Source organism: Biomphalaria glabrata, chromosome 14 (genome assembly GCF_947242115.1).
Source record: "Biomphalaria glabrata chromosome 14, xgBioGlab47.1, whole genome shotgun sequence".
Lineage (NCBI taxonomy): Eukaryota > Metazoa > Mollusca > Gastropoda > Planorbidae > Biomphalaria > Biomphalaria glabrata.
Window position 1 is genome coordinate 25,592,111 of NC_074724.1, and position 19,840 is coordinate 25,611,950.

Sequence of the window (19,840 nt, forward strand, 5' to 3'; positions counted from 1 at the left end):
TTTAAACCATTCAAAGTTCTGATGCAACGACTACTTTTCTTTTCTGAAGCGAAAAAAAATATTTTAAGTCAACTATGCAAACAGTTTTTCCATAAAAATATACCATTTTTACAACTATTCACTCTTAATAGTAACAAACACGGTAGGCAATTTAGTAAGGGAGATCACTATTTACAATATTTTAACACATTTATGCAAAAGGTTTTATATTTTTTTGTAAAAAAATGTATTGCTTAGTTAAATACGTTCTGTCATACTAACTACAACCTTTTACAAAAAAAAAGTTTTTACTTTTTATAAAGGAGAAAAAATCTATTTAGTATGCATTTAAGTGGAACATAAAAACAATTAATAAGTTGTTTTTTATTCATGTTTCCGCCTGAACTGCAGCACAGCCGCATATGTAATTGTCACATAACCAAAAATACTTTTTTTTTTTACGAAAATGTTTTTTTCTTCCAATGAGGCGTTGAATAAGAAATTGATCCTTTACAAATCAATTATATCAATTAGATAATCATTAAATGACATCAGTTAGGCCATGTTAACATCTAACTTCAACTTCCTAATCACCTTGGCTCAGCACACAAGATCTGCCAACCTTCTTTCTCAATTCTTCTCTGTCATTTGTCTTTGATCGAATTTAATTCTGATGTTCTTTCTGAAAATATTGAAACCTGCCTTTTTACCTGCCTGGGTGGATCACTTCGGGGACCGATTTTGAGTTTGTGTTTCCTTACAAACTGTATTTGTAATCTTGTTAACATTATTGTTGAATATATCAACTTTTCATAAGTATTTAATGAATATACAGGAGAATTGTTCATACCAGTAATATAGTCTCCCGTGATTTATCGATCGATTACAAATTTAATGCCATGACTGATCGAAGCTAAGTGATACAACTACACTTGATATAGTTTTTTATTTGTAACGACTTCCTAGGCGATTGTTTTAGATTTTCTTGTTTTTAAACTAATTATAGTAAACAGTTGTAAAAATGTTGTAAAAAACGGCTTGCATTGGTCATTTTTTAAATTAAATATTTTGATTTCAGAAAAAAAAAGCCATTGCATGAGAACTTTGAAAGGTCTAAAATATCACAATGTTGTATTTTCAATATTGAGTTTTTACAATGTAAACGGGACGAACTGACAGACTGTTTAGGGGGCCTACAAAACAATTAAAATGTTAACTATGACTAGACTGCGCATGTGTCGGTCAGGTTCTCAAAAAACAACAACATAAGCATGAGCTTTTAAATGTGCCAACTCACCGAACTTAAGTGAGAAATCAAAACTGTACAACGCATTGATAAAACTTCCTTGTCATACAAGTGAATTGAAGCTTATATCTTGTTTAACCCTTAAGATGAGCGTTGTAGTTTAGCATCTAAACATCAAAATTGTAATTCCATTTTTGTATGCACTTATTTTAAAACAGCTCAGCACTTTAAGGGTTAAGGGCATTCATTAGTCAGAGATAAATACTTGTGTAGCTCGATGGACATTTTTAAAATTGTATGCTCATTCCATGAGGCCCCTGTAAAAATAAAATATGTAGGAGGGGAGAGGGTGTGTCTGGGGGAAGGGGGGAGTCTATTATATATAGTGGGTGAACTAGTAACTACTATCAATATTAATATGCACATTAAGTATAGTAGCTAAGTGCTTGGTCTAGTGTGTATTTCTCTTCTGTTAAGAAGGATTCGTTTTTTTATTAGCAGGACACACATTAGACTAATCTCCTTGAAGATGACAGTGGTAACTATTGTATCTAACAGGAAGGGAAGTTAACCTAAAACAACAACAAAATATTCATAGTTGCAACTGGTTCTTCGTATTTCAGTTCATGGAGATCTACTTTATAAGGACGGTTAGCTTTCTGTGACCTGTTTAACACTAGGACCTGTTTAACAATGGGACCTGTTTAACACTGTGACCTGTTTAACAATTGGACCTGTTTAACACTCTGACCTGTTTAACAATTGGGCCTGTTTAACACTGTGACCTGTTTAACAATTGGGCCTGTTTAACACTGTGACCTTTTTATCAATTGGACCTTTTTAACACTGTGACCTGTTTAACAATTGGACCTGTTTAACACTGTGACCTGGTTAACAATTGGACCTGTTTAACAATTGGACCTGTTTAACACTGTGACCTGTTTATCAATTGGACCTGTTTAACAGTGTGACCTGTTTAACTATTGGACCTGTTTAACACTGTGACCTGTTTAACCATTGGACCTGGTTAAAATGGGACCTGTTTAACACTAGGACATGTTTAACACTGTGACCTGTTGAACACTGTGACCTGTTTATTGCTGCGAACTAATCAAGGGTTAAAAGGTTAGACAAAAAAGTGAATTTCAACTGTAACTATTAGTCTTCAGAATAAATGTTTGTTTACTTGTTTTTAATTGATACTTTAATTAGTTTTTATAACTTTTTCGATTAATTAGTTTTTATAACTTTTTCGATTAATTAGTTTTTATAACTTTTTCGATTAATTAGTTTTTATAACTTTTTCGATTAATTAGTTTTTATAACTTTTTCGATTAATTAGTTTTTATAACTTTTTCGATTAATTAGTTTTTATAACTTTTTCGCCATTCCTATAGAACTAAAAGATAATTACATCCTATCTCGGACATCCTGCAGGATGATAAGGGATGGCAGCGGGCAAGGTTTGAACTCAGGATCATCATGATGGTATACCACGGGTGGCCAAATTAGAGAGCTTGGAAAAAACACTATTCATATCATTTTTTTCAAGAATAAGCCCACTTTGTAAATAACATTTCAGCGTTAGTATGAAACAATGATATATTGTAGGAATGAATCATTAACGAAATACAATATTTTCACTTAGAACAGGGGTGGGCAAATTACGGAGGCCACATGCTGCTCGCCGAAGTGTTTTATGCGGCCCGCCGACACCTACAGAATTCAGGTGTGCCCACAGTATATACATATAAAAAATGCAAATATAAAAATAATATCTATATAAATTATTAAGACTGTCTCATTATAAAAAGTTTTAAGTAAACAAAGATTAAGCTTATAGGCTATACACTCAATTCAAGACACAATCTCTGAGAGTTGGGTAGGCTTGGAACAAGATGGCAAGTGTAACAACTAATGGAGCTCGATCTTTGACAGAGAAATAGTTTTTTTTAATAAAAAAAAATATCCCAACCATAAACTCTAAACTGCATGAAAATTTCTGCCCGGGAAACGCTCGTACTATATGAAACATATCAGAGTTAGGGGTGTTAACCTCGGGTAGTTCCGATTTATCCGCTAGCCTAGCACGGGCAAGGCAAATAAGAAGATAAAAAAATCTCATGGTAGAAAATGTTGTTACTTGAAGGACATTGACTGTGACCTTGTTACCAATATTTCTAACGAAGAGTGGAAGACGGATTTCATGTTTTTTTTTCATAATTAATTTTGCAATTGGTTGTTTACGTATGCAATGTAAATGCAAGTCAAATCTTTTCAAACAAGGCTTTCCCAATTCTACAGGCAAGCAAAAGAAAATAGTTTTTGTCATTTTCCTTTTCTGAAAGGTGAAACTATTTCTAGTGAAATGATTACAACACTTACTAAGATTCCTTATTTGTGCCGTTTATAAAAGCAAATTTTAAAACGACTAGAACCAGTTTTCAAAACCATCAGCTCACCATTTATCACAGAAGCTGATTCAGCTCCAGTGGACATAACTCCAAGCAAAGAGAAATTTAAGTCAGTATTACCACGGGAGTCTTATGGGTGCCAGAAGCTGCATTTCCACACTTTAAAAAAATTTACTGCTGTTCACACTATTTGGGTACACATTCACCTGTTCTTCTTTTTCTTCTTCTTCGTTCTCATTTTACGTTGCAGGTTTCAGATCAGTAATCCTATATCTGAGATGAACCGCGCAGTGGTTTCCAGATCAGGCAGTTCTCCGAATAGTCTTTGGAGAGTTTTGTTCGGGTCTCTTGATTTAGTATGCACCATTGAAGGACATGGACATCATTCTCTGGTGATGCTTCTCAAGGGCAAGTTTCGCTCGTCCCGACATTTAACTTCCGGAACATATATTGTCTCATTTAGTGAGCAAGCTTTTTTTTTTTGAGGAAAATAGACAAGTATAATCACTGGTCAATGTTGACTGACTGTAATTTGACAGCAGTCACAGGGGTAACAAATAGTAAGATAGTTTCACAGTTCCGAAACATTATGCACGAGTGTAAAAAGTAAAATACTGCACAGTACAACTGTATATTTGTGGGGATATTGTGAAATAAAAAGCCAACAGCAATTCAACGTGGAGTATGAAAAAAAAGAAAGAAGCGTGAATATAAATTAGTGTAAATATGCGTTAAAAGACATTCTACACAGTTAGTAAGCGGCCCGCCATTCCCAAACCTTTTTTAATGCGACCCTCGATACAAAAAGTTGCCCACCCCTGACTTAGAAGAAAGCTAAGGTATGCGACAAACCGACTTCAGAAACGCGTAACAGAAAGAAATAAGCATCACATGAAATGGCCTGCAAAGATCACATAATCTCTCCAGGCCTTCCTCTTGCTCAACCAAGAGTGTGGTTTGCAACCAAAGCGAGATACATAACTGAAATTTTTTATTTTAGCGTGTTAAAGAGAATTCAATAGCAAATTCATATTATATATTCCATGAGGTGTAAAATCATGAAGAAAAAAATACGCACATTTAAATAATATTAAATTTATGGTGAACATTCTTTCCTTATTTTAGCTTGTGATTTCGATTTAAACTGAAACTTAACCACCTACTCATTCTCTCCACGTATCTATCTGTCTATCTGTCTATCTCTCTCCACGTATCTCTCTATCTCTCTCTCTCCACGTATCTCTCTATCTCTGCTTATCTATCTTTCTATCTCTCTCCACGTAGCTCTCTGTCTATCTCTCTACACGTATCTCTCTATCTTTCTCTCTACACGTATCTCTCTGTTTATCTCTCTCCACGTATCTCTCTATCTCTCTCCACGTATCTCTATGTCTATGTCTCTCTACATATCTATCTTGCTATCTCTATCTCCACTTTTCTCTCTTTTTAACCGCCTTGAGTTTTCCACAACTAATGTCAGGTACCTATTAGAGTTTGGTCCCGAAAATAAAAATCAGTGTTCACCAGGATTCGAACCAGTGTCCCCGGTTCGAAAGCCAAGTGCTTTACCACTTAGCCACCGCGTATCCAATAGTAATAATGATGTCATCTAAGATATTAATTCTGAAATGCCTTTTATGTATTACTTCAATTATGAGTATCTTTTTATTAATTGTCCGTAGGAGTGTGTCAGACGAGAGGTTCACACACACTAGTAGCTACAAAGTCAACACTGGATGAAGATGTTTCCATCTTTGTCATTTGTGATTTTCATTCTTTTAAAGCCTGTTCTCTGTAAGTATTGACGTTTGAATTATCGTATGGCTCATGGTTCTTGTTTCCCTCAGTTGGCTTAGTAAGGGTTAACCAGTACAACAACGTTCTATGTTGTTGTTTTTTTCTTCTTTTTAAAAATTTGTTTTTAAGGAAACCTCATCATTTATGCTATTAATTTCTAGCTTTTTTTATCATAGGAATCCCTGAGCCCTAGGCCTTTTTTTCTTGCCTCTTTTTCTGGGTATTTCTTTCACCTCTTTTTCTGGGTATTTCTTTCACCTCTTTTTCTGGGTATTTCTTTCACCTCTTTTTCTGGGTATTTCTTTCACCTCTTTTTCTGGGTATTTCTTTCACCTCTTTCTCTGGGTATTTCTTTCACCTCTTTTTTTGAGTTCATGCCTCTTTCTTTTTGGGCCTCCTTTTTTTTTTCAAAATGAAATAGATTTTTATTGAAAAGAAAACACAAAACAAATTATTTTATATTAATAATAATACAAAGAATATTTTATAAAAACAATTTGTTATAAAGGAAATAGTTTCAAAAACACATTCCAGTATTTCCAGCATGATCGTTGAATAGGCTACAGCAAAGGTCCAGAAAATGATGACAGCAAAGGTCTAGAAAATGATGACAGCAAAGGTCCAGAAAATGATGACAGCAAAGGTCCAGAAAATGATGACAGCAAAGGTCCAGAAAATGATGACAGCAAAGGTCCAGAAAATGATGACAAGCAAAGGTCCAGAAAATGATGACAAGCAAAGGTCCAGAAAATGATGACAGCAAAGGTCCAGAAAATGATGACAGCAAAGGTCTAGAAATTGATGACAAAGTCAATTTACAAAAATCTTGAAATTTTTCCTCAAATCAAAATATTCCTAAACAATTTTTTTTTCTTTAAGGGCTTATGAGTTATTAAAATTATTTTTTTTTATTTGCAACATTTTTTTCCCCTTAAGAACCCAAGACAGAGGAGCTCCATCCCATATCATCAGGAACTTTCTGGGGTCTGTTAGAGTTACAAAAATGTAGATATAATGAACCAATTTGGTTTCTTTTCTTTTTTTTTTTTTTTTTATTCGAACTGAAACTTATTAATGTAACATATGAAGTGTTAGGTGGCAATTTGTTAGTTGCGTTAAATATAAATTTAAGGACTGTGTAACAACATGAAGTTAGGAATAAAATATAAGAGCATTTCCTTATAAAAAATATTTGCAAAATCAATTAAATTTGGCATAATATTGGACTGATTGTCAATAAGTGAACACCATTGGCAGTACAGAGCAGGGAGCACTGCACTCAGTTCCACCTCCTCAAGGGTGACCAGAATGAAGATCTCCTTAAGTAGTTTTTGGCTCTTTTTTCTAAGACTTAATATGAGACTACCATTGGAGTTCCTTGTTTAAGGAACTATTGATAGATCAACATCTTCAGGTGATTTGTATATTCTTGTAATCTCCCTTGGGACGAAGCATTGGTTAATTCTCTGTATGCTTAGCATCAAATAGTTCTCTTGGCGTTGTCTACGTTTTGTCCTTCATGTTTCAAAGTTTGTAGTGGTGTGAGTTCCTTTTAAAAAAAAACAGAATTCCTTGTCGGTGTTGTAAGACTCCGACTTCCGGGAACAGTGTGCTACTGATGTACTTCCTGTTATAGAAGAGGATTGTAAGCACTTGCGAGCTCGTTTGTTGGGTGCCCTAGCGGTGGGAGACTCATCAAGGTCACTTCGTTGTTGAAAGTGTCTCAAACTTTCCTCGTCGCAGGATGCTAGATGCGGATTGCGTGGGAAGCGTGGTCGAGAGGCCAAGTGCGCTTAAACTTGGCTTGGCTTGGCTACCTTTGAAGGGGGCTCGAGGTTCGACACCCGACTCGGGCAGAGTTGTGTTTACCCTAACCCCTAACCCTAAAGGCAGCACGGAAAAACCAACTCCTAGATACCCCCTCCCCCCCCCCACTGGTCCACAAATGAGATTGGACCAAAAGCGCTCTGAGCATGCTATAAGCATGAAAGTAGCGCTATATAAAAGCTATAATAATATAATAATAATTGTATGGGTAGATCAACGTAAGGCTGTCTGATTCAGAGGGGCCCTGAGCCTACATGTACCACATCACGCTTACGAGCTCATCAGCCTCTAATGCTGTAGGTCTTATTTTTTGGCTACTAAACATTATACCTTACGTTGGTACTGTACTACTGGCTTTTCACTAATTACATACTGTATTGCAATTATTCTGAATTATTTCGCTTTTTAAGGTTAACAAAACGTAACTACTGATTCAGAAATTGCATGAAAAAAACAAAACACTAGATAGTAATAATTGCTGCTAAGTACGATGGAGTCGGAAAGTAACTGTTAAGTTCGGGGGAAATCCAGAACATTTGCAAGCAATAACCATGTGATGGTCAAAAGAGCTGAAGGCTCTTGGAGCTCAAGGCGTGTAAGTCTGCTTGAACAAACCGTTCTGTCTGGAAGAGGTCCAAGTCAATGTCTATGTAAAGCTTTTACCGCTCAGCCACCGAGACTCTTTATCTCCAAGCCTAGGTTTCAATATTTTCGGTGTTTTTCCATTCCAGTTTTTCTTAAATTATGACACGGCGATGTCAATAAGGGTAGATGCTTTTTTCTTTTTATTAATTAACATCAGATCAGGGCGTTTAAAATCTATTGTTTTGTCAGTCAAAATAGGCCTAAACATCCCGCCATTATGTGTTAAATTACTACTATTATCATGGAAATTAATTAATTTTAATTCTCTGGCACTGCAAGGGTTAGGGTTAGGTTATGGTTAAAGGGTTGTCTTCTTTTCAGTGACCACTGAGAACTGACCTGACAATGTGACAGGTCTACAACAGCACTGCACTCGCCAAGGTAATGAGGATCTTCTTAGGAATGCTTAGGGCTTCCAATGTGTCTGCGACGTCAGTTGTGATTATCCACTCGGTTGATATAACAACAGGGTGTATTGCTGTTATTGGTTATAGATACTCAAAAGTTGGAAGCATTGACATTTCCGAAACTTGCAGCGAAGTTGATCCTCGCGTTAATAATATCGTGGGTTCGATCCTTATACTGTTATTCTTTTCTCTTCGATCAGATCCACTTAGAGCCGATCTGATTTAATCCGATTTAATTCTATTCTATTCAATCCTATACCTAATGGATGCGATCCGATATGATTCGAACACTTCCGATCTTATCAAATCCAATTCGATTCAATTTGAATCAGATTCGTTCCAATCGAATTTTTTTCCTAATCCTAAGCGATTCGATTTCATCAAATTTAATCCGATCCATTTCAGATCGATCCGATTCGATTGAATGACACACGATTAAATTAGAGAACACAACCATCTTCATATAGTGAAAATTATTGTAAAAAAAAGGTTGTTTATATCAGTTGTTCTTTTAATACATATTAGTCACTGCTGAAGAATAATATAAGAGATAAGCTCTTGACATTGTAGGTGTAACTAAAGCCCTCAAAAACTTTTACCACAACCTAAAGAATGTGTTTTAAAAAAACAACAACATAATATTTGTCAAGACCGCAGATCAAAAAATGATTTGATTTTAAAATTATTTGTAAAATTATAACATAAGAGAATAAAACGAATGATTTTTAAATACAGAATGTATTGTTAACATTTTATTTTGCTAATTTCTAGTTGTTTCCGGTCAAATCTCAAATTCTACAGAATCGCCAGAGAATGTTTATGTCAAGCTGACGTTTAAAATACCAACAAGCGTTGGACAACCAGGCCGAACTATCATCAAACTAGAACGTGGTGATGGAAGTCCATCCCAAGATGTATTATTTATCAACAATCTTGACTTCAGCACCAGAGTTCAGGAGGCCTATACCAACAGGTTAACTGTAACAACTTTAGTCTCAGAGAGAATAGTTGAGATCTCAATATTAGGTGTCCAGTCACGTGATGCAGGCATGTACACGTGTTGGCAGGATTCAGCATTTAATTTTCTATCTTCGTTGACTAACTGTGGTCATAAACTGACCATTGTACGTAAGTATATCGGTTTTTGTTATACAATGCAGTTTTAATATTTAAAAGCCCAGAGTTGGTGACTAACTGTATCAAAGTGAAGCGAAACATACATGCCTACCTATTTTCCTATCTATCTATCTATCTATCTATCTATCTATCTATCTATCTATCTATCTATCTATCTATCTATCTTTCTTTCTATCTATCTATCTATCTGTCTGTCTGTCTGTCTATCTATCTATCTATCTATCTATCTATCTATCTATCTATCTATCTATCTATCTATCTATCTATCTATCTATCTATCTATCTATCTATCTTTCTATCTATCTATCTATCTATCTATCTATCTATCTATCTATCTATCTATCTATCTATCTATCTGTGTGTCTGTCTATCTATCTATCTATCTATCTATCTTTCTTTCTATCTATCTATCTATCTATCTATCTATCTATCTATCTATCTATCTATCTTTCTATCTATCTATCTATCTATCTATCTATCTATCTATCTATCTTTCTTTCTATCTATCTATCTATCTATCTATCTATCTATCTATCTATCTATCTATCTATCTATCTATCTATCTATCTATCTATCTATCTATCTATCTATCTATCTTTCTTTCTATCTATTTATCTATCTATCTATCTATCTATCTATCTATCTATCTTTCTTTCTATCTATCTATCTATCTATCTATCTATCTATCTATCTATCTATCTATCTATCTATCTATCTATCTATCTGTCTGTCTGTCTGTCTGTCTGTCTATCTATCTATCTATCTATCTATCTATCTATCTATCTATCTATCTATCTATCTATCTGTCTGTCTGTCTGTCTGTCTATCTATCTATCTATCTATCTATCTATCTATCTATCTATCTATCTATCTATCTATCTATCTGTCTGTCTGTCTGTCTGTCTGTCTGTCTGTCTATCTATCTATCTATCTATCTATCTATCTATCTATCTATCTATCTATCTGTCTGTCTGTCTATCTATCTATCTATCTATCTATCTATCTATCTATCTATCTATCTATCTATCTATCTATCTATCTGTCTGTCTGTCTGTCTGTCTATCTATCTATCTATCTATCTATCTATCTATCTATCTATCTATCTATCTATCTATCTATCTATCTATCTGTCTCTCTGTCTGTCTGTCTATCGTTCCCTCCCCCTTCAACTAGCATTAATATGAGTGTATCTTATCTATCTTATTAATTACAGACGTTCCTTCAAAAGATAAGATAATTACTTTATACGTGTATCCATGGGTTAATCTTGTCGTGCATGTTAGCTAGAGACGTAAGCTCTGCTAAGTCTGTCTCATTATTTTATCAGTTACGGCGAAAGAATATAGGGATTCATAGATACTGTTTAGATTATCAAACACGTTGTATTTTCTCCTTCAGCATACTGAGTGTGACTGAGATTGACTGAGTATGACTGAGTGTGACTGAGTATGACAGATTGACTGAGTATGACAGATTGACTGAGTATGACTGAGATTGACTGAGTATGACTGAGATTGACTGAGATTGACTGAGTATGACTGAGATTGACTGCCAATCCTACAAAGTGTGTAGCCCTAAAAAGTTATTGAGAAAAGTGATTAAATACTCTTATTACTGTAATGTGAGAACTATTGTTTATTTTATAAATCATTATTATTCAGAATGCTAAGATATAGTCTCTACCGATACTATGTGTATATTCTATTGATGTTTGGGATTATACAATGGTACGTACGAAAGAAGCCGAGATAGAAGCCCTATGGTAATATACTTTATGTTCTATTTCAATAGGCTAACCCTTTTGACTGAATCCAAATAAAACAACATACTTTGGAGTAAGTGGGGTATTTTTTTCCAAACCCTAACCCTAACGCCCAGTAAAACTTGACCCCATAAATCAACGCATATACAGCATTCTTCACTGCAGAAACGCATTCTCCTGACATCTACAGCTCATTATTGATCCTATTAAAAAAGCCAGGTCAAATTAAGTGAAGTAAATTAACATGGGGGCTAGGGCCGATCCTGAAGTGTGACTGACAATTGAGGCACAAGTAGCGTAAGTATATCTTAATTAGGCGTATATATCGTACTATTATCTCCATGTTAAGCGAGACCTCTTGTAGTAGGCTTGTTTTGATCAGCATAAGACTCCAACAGAACGATGGTAAAACGCTCAAAACCAGAAAAATGGCAGTTGTTAAGAGTAACAAAAAAACTATAACAAATTAACTCCACTTATCTTATTGATGGCAAACCAGTAACACAGACTAAAAACGCAAAAATGGAATCCACATATTGATGAAACTATTAAAAAATCAAACAAAGCATTAGGGTTTATTAAAAGAAATCTCTATAAATCATATAAGAACATAAAACTAAAATGTCATTTAACCTTGGTTAGGCCAATAATAGAATATGCATCCTCCGTTTGGGACCCCTCAACTCAAGAAAACATTAAGAAACTGTAACAGACACAAAATAGAGCAGTGAGAGTCATAACAAATGAATATTCACATTTAACCAGAGTAACACCTTTAGTAAAATCACTAAATTTAGAAAGCTTTCAGGACAGAAGACTCAAAAGTAAAGTAGCAATTATAAATAAAACACTGAACCATAATCTTCAAATACAAAAACAAAATTTAATAAAATACTCTGAAAGACACAAAGATAAAGGCACATTCCTCTTCCCATATGCTAGGACTAATTTGAACAAATACTCCTTCTTCCCTAGTGCTATTAGAGCATGGAATGGGTTGCCTGAGCTAGCCAGGAAAACCAGTGACTTGGCAGAATTGAATTCATTGGTTAATGCATGACTAAATGACGCGTAGGACGTAATCATCTTCTTTTTTGAAGTAACGTCTGTATTATATAAGATAAGATAAGATAAGAAACTAATCTAATAAAAACCTTTTGAATAATGTTTTACTTGAAAAATATTCTAATATGAATTTATAGGCCCCTTATTACATTGCGAATACCACCTAGCTGTTACTTGAAAAGATAAGATACCCCCCCACACAGATATAGACGTGTCTTATAGGTCCATCATAATAAATAAAAGTATAACACCGCCAAAAAAAAAATTAAATTAAAAGCTCAATTGTTAGTGATGACTTTTGTTCAATATGCCTGTTTGTAACTTTGTTTTGTTACAAAACTATAAATCAAAGCTCTAAAAAAATATTTCGGAAGTGGGTGGAGAAATTATGTGGAGCTATTAGATTCTACTCTAATTTTTTTGCTGTTTTTAAGGATTCAAGCACAAATTGTAAGTTCTAGTGCCAAATTTATGTCTGCAATAGAAAAATATCAGATTAAGTAAAGGTTGGAAAAAGGCGACAAGAAACAAAAAAAAGTATTCGGGTTCAGAACTCATCTCAATTGCTACTCTTATACTGAAAACTTTCGTATGTATTCTAAATTTTCCAAAGCAAAGTCTTTCTTATAATAATTATGATAAATTCATGCCTCCATATTTGACTAACCGAATCGGCCAAGATACCAGAAGGGGAGAGACATAATATTTAGTAATTCAACTAACTTTGTTCACAAACTATGATTTCTCCATAAAAGTAGGACCGCCCCACAACTCAAAGGGTTTAGGTGGCAAGGGCAGTAAATATATTCCCTCCCCCCCCCCCCCCACACCAATCGGCAAACAGGGAACGACATAATATAAAGATCGGTTAAAATATAAATAACAGGTTTCAATCACATTGTCACGTACACTATGACCATATATGGTAACAGTTTCGGGTTGTTTGCCGACTTAGCTTGACATAGCTGGGAAAAAAAACCAAGCATGTAATTAAATGAACTCCATTGGTTCCGAAAGTTAATTGTTGTACATTAGACTGCAATGATTGGTTGGTCTGGGAGGGGTAAGTTGTTGATCACGTGATTACGAGCTGAAGCCAGGATGAAGCGTGTAGCTCCCGGCCAGTCTTGTCTTGGAAGTTGTAGTGTTAACATCTAACTTGTATGTAACGTGAAATTGAGAATATATATTTTATTTGTATCAAGACTCAGATATACTATTGTGTAGATTCAATTCAATTACATTTTAACCATTGTAACTATTTGTGAATAGTGTTTTCAAGTTATTAATTAAAGTAATTGTTTTTGGACGAAGAGAAGTTTCTTCATTGAATTTAGAACGTACTTAGATCATATTTGTCAAGTTGTAACTCCTAGATCTAGATGATCCTCTTATCAATTGGCAACATTCTGTATGATCGTATTATCAGCATAGATCTGTCTACTTCTATACGATCATCTTATCGAAAGATCATTTCAAGATCCTCGGCAATCACGATCATTATGGTGCAATATAGTTCAAGTCTGATCGTGACAGTAGCACCATCTTAGAGTGTGACATCAACACCATTGATGATCGTGACACATATAAATATTTAATTGATTTTGTCAACAAACTTCTACAAATAAATTGGACCGCCCCCCCCACTCGAAAGTTTATGGTGGGGGGAGCGGGATTGAGGCAATCGCCCCCTGCCCACCCCGGCAAACTTGCCAACATACTTGGAGGGGGGGACGAAATAATCTAAAATAGGTTGAAATATAAATAATTAGCATTTATTATTAATATAAGTAATAAATTTGTATACAAATTGTGTGACTTCTTTATTAAAAATTCGTCAGCCCCCCCATCGCCCCTACCCTCCCCCTCCTTTTCCGCCATTGTTTTGATGTGATATTATAAGCCCACGTTTGTTAAAGCGATATGTTTTGTGATATCCTCCTTTGCTTTAATATACAACATATGAGGAGATCTCTGTTCTCCCGTCTCATTGCAGTGGGTGAATCGATAACTGAAGGTTAGGCGTAGTTTATTAATGAAGCATATTGAAAACAGTTCTGATTGCTTTGCACTAATAACTGAGTGCATCCTAAATCCATCTTTTAGACAAACCTTCGTCCAGTTACATGGTCTTGAATCCATTCATTATCAGCGACACCAAGATTATAAAGAAAGAGTCGGAAGAGTTGACCATCACTTGTGCCATAAGATGTGTTCCAGTCTGTGATGTGCGCTGGTCTTTTAAGGCTTTCAATGCCCTTAAGTAAGTTTACACACCAAACACATTTTCTCAGCGAAAAACTAAATCATAGTTGTTATTATTATTATTATCCATGAGGATAGAATATTTTCTTAATCATGTTTAATATAATATAATATAATATAATACAATATAATATAATATAATATAATATAATATAATATAATATAATATAATATAATATAATATAATATAATATAATATAATATAATATAATATAATATAATATAATATAATATAATATAATATAATATAATATAATATAATATAATATAATATAATATAATATAATCGACATCTAGCAATTAGAAGTGATGTTAAGACATCAGAAAAAAAATCTATATTTTCCTTTAAGTCATATACATGAGAAAAGAAAAATCACTAAGAATTTGTGGTCTTTCTATTTCTCGGGAATTCTGTTGACTTAAATATCCGAAGGTAACGGGACCGAGGAGAATTACCAAAACGCCGGATAACAAATAGTGAACTGTAAGTAAAAAAATAAAGTTTCCCTTTCAGACTTTGTGATCTATGGCAGGGGTCGGCAACCTTTTGAGTCGGAAGATCCAAAAATTACAATTTACAAAATTTCAAAGTTTTTAAACAACCACAAAGTCTTTTCTTGCCAACTATAAATAGTACTAGCATAAATAAAGTTTTTTGATAAATACAAACGAATCTATTTATTCCTAAGAAAATATCTTATTTATTTATATATGACCAGTGTTTTTCACAAGAAATTAGATAATAAATATATATATATATATATATATATGGAATTGAAATATTAAACATTTACATACAACACAAACTTGTACTTCAATAACAAAATAATTGAGCAAATAAATTTAGTGGGAGCGATGGCTTTGGTTTTAGAAAGTTTGGATACATTTGTCTCAACACTTCTTGTTTTTAGTTTCAAACACGACTCTAACTTTTCATTTGTTATTTGGCATTTTACTTAATTTTTAATTATATTCATGCAAGAGAACGCTTGTTCGCATGAATATATTGATCCGAAGATAGTTAACAATCCTATTGCCAACCTTTTCACTTCATTGTAGCAATATGGAAGACTATTCCATGCGTCGATACAAGTGCCTCATCTCGCGGCATTTCTTTGAAAGCTGTCCACTTTTGTTGCGTTACGTACATACATTTCTGGACTTCCAACTCTTCCAACTTCCTTTTCAAACCTGCGAATTCACCACTCCAGAAAGCTTTACTTATTAAAGTCCAGTATCAATTCCAAAATGGCTCAATGTAGATTTCGTTACTATTGCGATCTATAGGGCACATGATGTAAAGGCCATCTCTTTCTGTGGCCCACGGTTAACAAGGGTGTCATGTGGCCAGCACAACGACCAACCGCCTTTACTTTCCCCAACTAATGTCAGGTATCCATTAGAAGTGGGTGGATTTAGAAGCGCCAAAAAATATTCAGAGATTAAAAATCCCAGTCTTCACCAAGATTCTAACTCGGGACCCGGTTTGGAAGCAACGCGCTTTACTGCTCAGCCACCGCTCTTATCTTCTACCAAAACATCGGCTGGGTTTCCAATTACTTGTAGTTTTAATCTCATCTCATTTACTTTTGCTGATATACCCATCATAAAGTCGCATTTTGTAATCATTTGTCGTTCTCTAATTCTGGGTGATTGATACCTTTCACGTTTAGGAATGTATTTATTTCATTCAAGCACAAAGCTGGAAGTTTTAACACCATACCTGTAGAAAGCCATTGCACTTTATTGAGAAGAAGAACGTTGGAATACCGAGTCTCCATTTCGTTTAAGAATTCTGTAAACGGACGATTGCAGAGTGCTATAGACCAGCACTTCTTGCTGGAGTAGGCAGTGAAACTTAAGAAATACGTGGAGAATCACAAAATCTCCTTTTTTTTTCCTGTCATAAACTCCATCAATTGCTATTGAAACGAGTTTATTTAAATCGATCTGTTTGTCTTCAAGGCATTTTTTGCACTGCATTCGCTAAATCTTTTCTTTGAGTATGGTACTAAGGAGCTGCAGCTTAACATCCAAAGAGCAGCATGTGGCTGGCGATTCGCAGGTTGCCGACCCCTGATCTATGGGGCAGATGATGTAAGGGCCAACGAGGGTGTCATGTGTCCAGCACAAGGGTCAACCGCTTTGAATTTTCCCTAACTAATGTCAGATACCCATTTGAGCTGAATGGACTCAGAGGCGCCCTAACCGGGACTCCCGGTTCGAAGTCAAGCGAATTTATGATATGTAAACAACAGGCAAAAAACCCACAAAAGTATTGATCTAAAGCAGTGTTTCCCAAACTGTGTTCCGCGGAACCCTAACGTTCCTCAAGGCCTGAATAGGTTTTCTATGAACTACTGGAATAATTAAGTAGTAGACCACTACGTGAATTAATCTCTCTAAAAAAATAAATACGCAAAGTGTTCCCCTAAATAATCAGAATTTGAGAAGTGTTCCGTTAAGGACAAAATTGGGAATCACTGACCTAAACAATACAAAATATTTTATTTCAGATTTTGCATACTGTACTAAATTACTCATAAAACGTATCTGCATTCTAAGAATGAAATTACAACAGCATACATTGATAGCACACTGAATTACAACAGCATACATTGATAGCACATTGAATTACAACAGCATACATTGATAGCACATTGAATTACAACAGCATACATTGATAGCACACTGAATTACAACAGCATACATTGATAGCACATTGAATTACAACAGCATACATTGATAGCACATTGAATTACAACAGCATACATTGATAGCACATTGAATTACAACAGCATACATTGATAGCACATTGAACTACAACAGCATACATTGATAGCACATTGAACCACAACAGCATACACTGATAGCACATTTGATAGAACGTGAATAAAGACGTGTTTGCAGTCAATTTAACCACTGCTGTAACGATCGTCAATGGCACATGAAAAATAATAACTGGTTAAATTTTCGATTTTTTTTTCGTCGACAGCAATTGGGAGAATTAGTGATAGGCAGTGAATGAATCCAAAAATGGCCCTTCTAAATATAATAAAGATTTTACAATGAAAATGTGAAGATATCTATTTAAAAAAAATAATGATAAGTTTTTAGACATGGCAACAATGTAGTTTTTTACTAGATTAATGCTAAAATATAAAATCTATAACTACAATTCAAACGGAACATTCTCCCATAGTTAAAAAAAAAGAGGGACCGCTATTACGCCTTATGCCCCCTCACAATCCCACTTTGAATATAGCTTTCTTAATAAATTGCTTACAACTATGCTAATCGCTTAAACATTTTGAAACAAAAAAAGAACTTTTTAGATTTATGTGTTTGCTTTAAGGACAGAAAACTTAATGCTCGCTTTTAGTTTCATTGAAATAGGTACCAAACGTTTTGCTCCAGTTTCAGTTCGATACCACTGGATGAGTCACACACGTTGAGCTTAAGAGTCAAACGAACAGACCAAGGAACTTACAGATGTACTGGAAGCAACAAGCATGGACAAGCTTATAAACAGTTCGAACTGGAAGTCCACTGTAAGGAAATGAGTAGATTTGTTCAAGAAATATTATGACACCTTTTGTTTATGTTTAATAGGTCAAAATATGTCGCCCTTCTCAGTATCTATTGAAAATCTTTTTGTCTCACAAAGTGCCTGAAAATAAAAAAAAAAGTAAAGTTCCCCTTTCAGACCTTGTGGTCTAAAGGGGAGATGATGTAAAAGTCATCTGATTCTGTAGCTTACGGTTAACGAGGGTGTCATGTAGTCAGCCCAACGACCAACTGCCTTTACTTTCCCCAACTAATGTCAGGTACCCATTAAATCTGGGTGGACTCTGAGATCCCGAATTTAAAAAGCCCAGTCTTCACATGGATTCGAACCCGGACCCTGGTTCCGAAGTCAAGCACTTTACCGCTCAGCCACCGTGCCTCCTTCCTGCCTGAAAATCCCAAATTTTGGAAGTATAGAAATAGACTCGTTTTAGAGTATATGTGCACCTAGACAGTAGACTTTCTGTATGGTGTCCCTTGTCTTTAGTATTCATAAATCCATCTTGTATGCTATTGCTTGTTCATGTGCTCTCTGCACCAATATTTGTTATGTTAGTGTAGCCCATTTTTTATCAACTCACTCTGTCTGGTAAAAAAGTTAAACACGTTATTTCTCGCACACCCATTTTAGGATCAGGTTGAAACTTCTCACAATTATTCATTGACATAGGCGAGATATGAATCATTAAAAAAAAGGTAACCCATTAGACAATTGATTACAGTTAATTAATTATTTCGTTTAATTGCAACAAGGGAAACTAATAATTCATAATTCACAGATATGACTAAATTTGTTAGGTTTTGTCCCATTAAATAATTGTGAACGCTATTTCAGCCTCACGCATTCTCCGATTAAGTTGATACTTTGAACAATTATTTATTGTATCTAAAAAAAATACAAAATATAAAATATAGACGAGTCAATAAACAAAAGGACTCAATTAGTCAATTAATTATTGGTAACTAATTATTTTGTTTGATATCGAATAAGGGAAATAACTTGTACATCCTTGTAGATGTAGTTTTAAGGACGTGAATATTCCCTTTAAGATAAGCTTTATTTTAAAAACAAAAAAATATTTTGCCTGTTTTGCTTTTTTTTGCTCATTTGGGCTCTGGTCCGATGTATTTTGCTGTCACTTAAAAGTACGTAACAGTTGATGGTTTTTCTGTTGACATTATTTGAAACAATTTTAATCATAAAAGAGACTCATTTAATGTTTCTCTCTAGTATGATCCAGCGGCCACGCTGGGGTAGGTAACGCCTGGTACAGTGAGCCCATAGTATAACTTCCCCACCACTCCCATCCCTTCAACCCTAATCCTCACAGTGACGAAGTTGTTTTGTTTTTTCTCATTTTCGAACTATCAAACAAAGAGCGAAGTTGTGTCCCCTGATGTGTAGCAATGCTTGTGATCAGGCGAGTTCAACTCAGGTACAGCACAATAGGGGAGATAATCACTCGTTAACGTAAGGTTGTAGTTCATAATAGAAGCGTTTATTGCATACAAGCGACCCGCGGCGCAGCATACGCTGCTATTTAGTGACGGGTGAACACTTCCTGAAAGTAATGATCTAACAGTTTAACACTAGTGGAATTTTTAAAAAATACGAAACAAAAACGAAAAAGTTATTAAAGGTTCAGAAGCAAATTTGTATGATATCTAGCAATCATCAAAAGTGTCCTTTGCAGACCCTGCGATCTATTGGGCAAATGATGTAAAGGTT

At 34.7% G+C, this 19,840-nt stretch overlaps 1 protein-coding gene across 2 annotated transcripts in view; it reads left to right on the top strand.

Moving 5' to 3' along the window:
• Window positions 1-1,623: 1,623 nt before the first annotated feature.
• Window positions 1,624-19,840, top strand: part of LOC106059842 (hemicentin-1-like) — a 46,998-nt gene continuing 28,781 nt past the window's right edge. The window contains exons 1-5 of one of the 2 annotated variants that reach the window (XM_056011406.1): window positions 1,624-1,763; window positions 5,322-5,433; window positions 9,087-9,443; window positions 14,386-14,542; window positions 17,941-18,095. In XM_056011406.1, the coding sequence (XP_055867381.1) occupies window positions 5,376-5,433; window positions 9,087-9,443; window positions 14,386-14,542; window positions 17,941-18,095 (727 nt within the window). In that variant the 5' untranslated portion in view covers window positions 1,624-1,763; window positions 5,322-5,375. Of the gene's footprint in view, window positions 2,351-5,321; window positions 5,434-9,086; window positions 9,444-14,385; window positions 14,543-17,940; window positions 18,096-19,840 lie in introns of both variants that reach the window. The other variant, XM_056011405.1, reaches the window with a different exon arrangement.